At 37.4% G+C, this 7,138-nt stretch overlaps 1 protein-coding gene across 1 annotated transcript in view; it reads right to left on the minus strand.

Moving 5' to 3' along the window:
- LOC110039033 (calmodulin-binding transcription activator 5-like) overlaps positions 1-5,768 on the minus strand; it is a 141,514-nt gene extending 135,746 nt beyond the window's left edge. Inside the window, exon 1 of the mRNA XM_020743977.1 lies at positions 5,501-5,768. Coding sequence (XP_020599636.1) covers positions 5,501-5,768 — 268 coding nt within the window. The remainder of the gene's footprint in view (positions 1-5,500) is intronic.
- Between the last annotated feature and the right edge of the window lie 1,370 nt (positions 5,769-7,138).

Here is a 7,138-nt window from a genome sequence, read left to right on the forward strand (position 1 = left end):
ATATATATATATATTGGCTTTTTGGTTTTATTATTTATTACTTTTTATATTTTACATTTATCGCTAAATTTTCTAATTTACTAAATCTATTTAATTTACCGTTACCTTTCCCGACAACGGCGCCAAAAACTTGATCCCGATGATACAATTGTGTAAAATATATAAAGTTGAATCTGCTTTTCAACGGTGCTAAAAACTTGATGCGTTGTTTTATTAATAAGAAATTTAAGCAATTTATGTAGGGATTCTATGCAAGTGTACATATCATTGTCAAGTAATATAAGACTTTCTCTTTAAGCCCCAAATATCGATCCCACAAGGAAGGTTTAAATTTGAAGTGATAAATTAACTAGGAAATTCACAACAATAAAATAAAATTATTGTCACTAATTTCAAATATTTGATGTACTATCAGAACTAAATTATTAACTACTAGCAAAGCTGAAATGCAAAGTTTAAACAGTAACTACCAAACATGTTTATGTGATGAAGTTATCTAATACAAAATAACATCTTTCCCACTATAATGAGTTTTTGGTAAAATGAGATGAGATAAATGGTTTAAATCTGTATTGTGCTAAATAAGAGCAATTTATATCTTTACCCCGATTCAGTGTTATAGAGAATCATTGGCTAATCTCAGGTTTAGTCCCTAAATCCGTGGTTAGGCTAGGAGGATACTGGCTCTCACTCTAGAGCTCCCCTTCCCTTCCCTTGAAGGCTAACACTTGCTTTAGTTCTTAAAAACTAAGAAAAAATTAAGGATTTTAGTCTCTCATCCTAAAATATTCAATTCTACGATCAACAATGTATATTTCCCTATTTATTTGTACTTAATTCCATGAACAAAATACTGCTCCATGGAGTTAAATGTGATTCTCACTCCATTATATAACTTATACTCCATTTCCCAATTCATATGTTTCATAACATATTTTGACATTTCAATTGGTCAGATCAAAAAGTAAATTAAGAACGGAGTTGAAAAACCATCACAATTTATTTTATATTTAAAATTGTCACATTCAAATTATCTCTTCATTTCACAACATCTTAGAGTAGGAGAAAAATAAAGAAAACTATTCAGACTTCAAGAGAAAGATACAACAAAACACAAATTTCTTATATAAAAGAAAGTTCATACAACAATAATAAACAAACAACACTTATCTGAAACTCTTTCTCAAAGCAAATTCCTTGTAGCCTCTCTTGGACTCTTTCTCCCTTTATAATACTCTTGATTCTCTCTTTTAAGATGTAAGGAAGAAGAAATCTCTCACTTATCTCCCTCTCAAATAACACTTAAAAAAGAATTCACACTTAAACTCACCACAAAACTCAAAACTCTAAATAAATAAATGACTAATGGACTCAAAGTGGTTGGGGGGCGGAAGAGAGATATTTCTGATCAAATTTTGCTTTAAATAGAGCCTAATGTCAGTTTTTCAATAGGTGCATCCAAAAACTCTTCAAAAAGCATCCAAATTCATCGAATCTTCTAAAAATTGGTCTTACACTGACATTCGCTTAGTTGATGCCCATTCTGAGACTGACATTGGCGCGATCGGCACTAGTGGCTTGTGAATTAATTCATTGTTCTTTGTCAAATGGAGCTGTCGGCGCTTCTCCTGGCATCGTCGACATTGAGTATTTTTTCAAAAACACCATTTTAACTCCAAATTCCATCCTTTTTTATTCCTTTTTGCTTCAAGTCCTAAAAATAAAAAACCTGCAATATAACATGAAAAATACCTTCCTTTAAAGCGCAATATCATTAAAAATAAGTATAAAATATAGGTCTAAAAATATATATATTTTTTATGCATCATGGTGTCATTACTTTGGTCACTTTGGCATGGCATGGTCAATTTTGGTGCATGGGTTCAATTTGGGTTAGATTATCTTGAAGTTTTTTTTGAGTTAGGCTAGCCATGACATTGAGCCCAAATAATTGATAAATTTTGTGTGGATGATTTTTATGAGGGGTTTATAACAGATTTGGTGTGTTTTTGAATTGATTTGGAGGTTCAATTTGAGGGATTTTGGGCATTTGATCTATTTGGGGATGTTGGGTTAGACTTGGGTTTAGGTTAGGTTAGAGTTGGCTTAAGTTCAAATTGAGAATTCAAAATGGTCTAGAGGAATGTTATGAAGAGTTATCAACATTAATTTGGAGCCAATTTTAGGAGTTGGGCATTCAATTTGGTGGAATTTTGACACATGGCTAAATTGGGGCAAATTTAGGAATTTTGGATTTGGGTTGAAATTGTGTGAAATTGAAGCTTGAAGAAGGTTAAATGGGGGTTTAATTTGGTGTGTGGAGATGTTTCAAAGAGTTTATAATGCATAGTTAGGGCAATTGGGAAGATTTACGGGTTCAATTGTGTGGGATTTTGGTTTTAGGCCAAATTGGGGCTTTTTGATTTGGGTTAAAATTGGACTCAAATTTAGGTCAATTGGACCTGGATTTTATTTGAATTGAGTTTTATCATGATGAATTTTAATTTAGAATTGAAATTGGGCGGAAATTGGGGTCAAATTTATGGACATCTAGGGTGAATTTGGGAAAATTGAGCGTTTAAGAGCAATTTGGGGCTTTTGGTCAAAGTTGGTCAAATTAATCAAATTAGGTTTAATTGAAGGTCCCAATTGGTTTTAGGGACATTTGAGATCATTTTGAGGGTTTTGGGAAAGTTTGGGCCACTATGGGTATTTTTGTAATTTTGACAAATTAAATGGTACATTGACAATTTTGGCAAATTTGGGAAGTTTTGGGCAAACAAATTAAATGGTACTTTGACAATTTTGGCAAATTTGGGAAGTTTTGGGCAATTTAGGTAGTTTCAAATGGTTTGAGATGATTTTTGGACAAACTTGGGTAGTTTGGGTATTTTTTATAATTTTATTCAAATTTGGGGTTTGGGGGTATTTTAGTAAGTTGGGTAGATTTTGGGGCAAAAGGCTAAGTTTGGTATTTTGGTGAAAGTGGGGTGCCAACCACCTTTATTGAGCCATAGACCAATGGAATCTCCATTTGGGTCCTCTATGTATTGGTCATGGCTAGACACTAGCCTAGGGTTAGTGGCTCTAGGGGACCATCTACATGAGTTTTCCAAAAGTTCAAGGGATCAAATTCAACAAGCTTGGGTTTAGGGTTGTGAGTGAATGTGAGTGAAAGTAAGTGTAAGTGAGTAGACTAGCTTTAGACCAGCACCCAGGGTCAACCCGCGGGCCAATCCTATGGGGACACCTCTTGAGCTCCCCCATATTGACCCCACCTACCAAGTGCTAGAGGTCATGACCAATATGTGGAACTTCAAGTTGAGCAGAGAAGAGTTTAGAATTTCTAATGGTGAGGGTTCTTTTCTAGTCCTCTAGGAATAGTCAACAAAAAAGTCCTATGGCTACACTCTAGGCTACTAAAGAGGAAAAACTGGTCCTCAACCAAAGTGAGGTCAACAAATGGACCCCTAATATGTGTGGTGTGCCAAACAAGCACATTGCACGTATTTGCGTTGACCGATGAGATGAACAAAACCAACACAAGCTTCTAAGTCAATAAACCTAGAATGAAGTGTGGAATTGAGTGACAGTTGTTTCTACTATGGAGTAAAAGATACTCTCGATGGGGGAAAAGAAAGTAGGTTTCAGGGGCAATCTTCAGGCAAACTGGTAGTCCTAACGAAAACTCGATTCAAATTTAATATATCAAAGAAAGTTTGGATTTTAATTTAAAATTTTAAGAAAGTAAAATTATGCACAAGGAAACAGGATTGAGTGGAAAACACAAGCGCAAAAAAAGGGAATAGGGCGTCAGGGCCTACACCAAAAGTGAGGATGGGAATAGGACGTCTAAGCCTACTCTGAAGGTGGAGATGGGAATAGGACGTCTGAGCCTACTCCAAATGCAAAGATGGGAATAGGGCGTCTAAGACTACCCCAAAAACATAATCATGGGAATAGAGCATCCAAGCCTACTCCGATGGTGGAGATGGGAATAGGACGTCTGAGCCTAACTCGAAAGTAAGTATGGGAATATGATGTGTAAGCCTGCCCCGAAAGTGAGGATGGAAATAGGACGTCTAAGCCTACCCCAAATGTGAGTATGGGAATAAGACGTTTAGCCTACCCCAAATGTGAGGATGGGAATAGGATGTCTAAGCCTACCCGATAGTAAGGATAGGAATATGACGTCTAAGCCTGCCCCAAAAGTGCGGATGGGAATAGGATGTCTAAGCCTACCCTGAAAGTGCAGATGGGAATAGGATGTTTAAGCCTACCTCTAATGTGAGGATGGGAATGGCTTTAAAGCCTACCCTGATGTTAAGAATGAGAATAGAATGTCTAAGCCTACCCTAAAGGTGGAGATGGGAATAAGACGTCTGAGTCTACCCCGAAGGTGGAGATGGGAATAGTGCGTCCAAGCCTACTCTGATGGTGGAGATGAAAATAGGACGTCTGAGCAAACCCCAAAAGTCAGGATGAGAATATGAACTCTAAACCTATCTTGAAGGTGTAAATGGGAATGAGATATTTAACCCTCCCCCGAAAATAAGGATGGGAATAGGACGTCTAAGCCTAACCCAAAGATGTAAATGAGAATAGGACGTCTAAGCCTACCCATAAAGTGTAGATAAGAATAGAACGTCTAAGCCTACCCCAAAAGTGTAGATGGGAATAGGACGTCTAAGCCTACCCCAAAAGTGTAAAGATGGGAGTAGGGAGTCAAAGCCTACTCTGAAAGTGTAGAGATGGGAATAGGACATCTAAGCCTACCCCAAAACTGTAAAGATGGGAATAGGGCATCAAAGCCTACTCCAAAAGTGAAAAGATGGGAATATGACGTTTAAGCCTACCTTGAAAGTAAGGAAAAGTAGTGGAGCAGAAAGATTGAAGAAATCTGTGAGGCGTAAAACACTATGTGAGAATGTGGAGGAGTTGATGTAGACAAGGATAGTCATGCTACACAAGCAAAGAGAAAGAAACCTTGAACTCGAGAGAAACATATTCAAGAAAATTCATTTTCTTTTCTTATTGTCTTTATCAAATTTAATTATCAAAATATGTTTTCAAAATTTAATTTTTGTTGGTTGATTTTTTCAAAAGGATATTTTATTTAAATTTTTTTATCATCAATTTTTTTATTGTTTTGTTTTTTGTTCATCGTAATTTAGAACCAACGTATGGTTTTGCGGCTTTTTATCCATCGCACAAAAGGGCAATTTGATAAATATGTTGAAATCTGAAAGAAAACTTCATTAATATGCTTCAAACAGATATTATAGACTGAGTACATGCTGAAAGCATTAAAAGAGCCAATCATGTTGAATACATCTGAAACATCATATGCTGAGTACATATCATATATGCTGCTCTGACGCAGTACAAAATGTGAAAAAAAGCTGTTTGTCTGTCCTCTGTGGGATGAGCTCCTGATCAAGCTAACCTACTAAGCCACACTCTAGGGCAAGAATTTCTCTTTACGTGTTATTAGAGGTACAATCATCTAATAGCTCGTATGACTGTGGTTCCTTCAATTCTGGATATAATCGGAATCCATATGGCATCTTGTTGTCATCCATCCTTCTCAATGTAATGGAAACTCTGTGTCGTGGCAATCCAGGGATGCAGTGCTTTGCTAGATCGGCTCTGTTTCCCTTCAAAATTAGTACCGAACATATCGACAGCGGAATTGCAACTGATCCTCTAAACTCTTTGGGTCCGACAACATCGATTTCTTTTCCGAACAAAATGTCGCTTTTACTCATGAATGAGACTGTTCAGAAATGTTTGACAAAATTGTGCTGATCTATATGTGAGGGAATGTTGTCTCCCTCTTCATAAATGTTGATCATACAACTGTTTGGAATGCAGTTCGTTTGCAGCATGCTCCATTTGACCACCCTTTTTATCATCCACTTTATTGTGGGAGGCAATGTATCCACCTTGTCGTGTCTGAAGATCGCCGGGAGGTTCCCTTACCTATTCCTGGTGAAATTCTAGCAACAACCACATTGGATGGTTATCCTGCCTTTTTGACGCATCCACTTATGTGGTGTTGAATAAGTTCTTTCCATTAGAAAACCACCTCGACCTCTGTCTCTCAGATCGAATACGTAGTCAAGAATGCTTCTTTCTTCACTTTCAGAAAAGACACTGGTGTACAACTCCAGACCTTCCAGTATATTGACAAAATTTCCCTAAATTTCTTTGTAGAATTTAAATTCTCTCATCTTTAAGTTGCTCATCTTATCCAATTCTGCCATGGTAACCCTCTACGACCGTCGAGGCCACTCCCTCACTTCAATACCCGTAGGAATCTATGCCTGTGCTGTCTCTGTATCCAATGAGATGTATGATTCTCCAATCTAGCACTCGATAGTCTGAAATCCACTGTCTGTAGATGTGTACTCCTCCAGAGTGCTATAACGCTCTAAGTGGAGGACGTTACATTCTGGTCATTCCACAAATGCTCCTATGTCTGGTGTTTGTCTGGGGATCTTGGAGTTGCACATCAGGCAACCTGCACAAAGCTCATCTGAAATTACCAGTAATGTCGACTTTATAGCAAACTTGGACTCGTCCTCTATGGTAGGCAAACGAAGGAAGTCTATCTCATGCAAGGATCATAGATTTTCCCCTCAGGAATTGGGGTCAGTAAGTTTTTTCCCTCTTCCAGACATCTCTTTTCTTCCTTAAGAAGGCTCTGTGCTTCCGACGATTAGCTTTTGGATGTTGTGTTTTTCTAAGTGGTGCATCCAGCATTCTCTCATCATTAACACTAACTAGTTGTCCTATTAACATAATTATCTTGGACGGTAGGCGACTAGTCCCTTCCATCGAGTTTTGCTACGCTATCATTTTCTTTCTCTTCAGCGAGGAATCCTCTTTAGTGTTGATATTTAACAGCGACAATAGCCCTTCTTTCTCTCGATGACTGACCACATTAGGGGACCCTCATAGTCCACGTCGACTTGACCAAAGTTCAAGTCAAATTCTATGATGCCACCTTGAGATGCCCTTTCCTTGTTAAGTGCAAGATTCCAGCCATCCTTGAAAGCAAAGATCAGCTTCTATTCTGAATTTTTTTTTGCAGATGATAGAAAAAACATCAGTGCATTGAAATTTAGCAGGAACA

The sequence above is a fragment of the Phalaenopsis equestris genome, unplaced genomic scaffold, assembly GCF_001263595.1.
Source record: "Phalaenopsis equestris unplaced genomic scaffold, ASM126359v1 Scaffold234903, whole genome shotgun sequence".
NCBI lineage: Eukaryota > Viridiplantae > Streptophyta > Magnoliopsida > Asparagales > Orchidaceae > Phalaenopsis > Phalaenopsis equestris.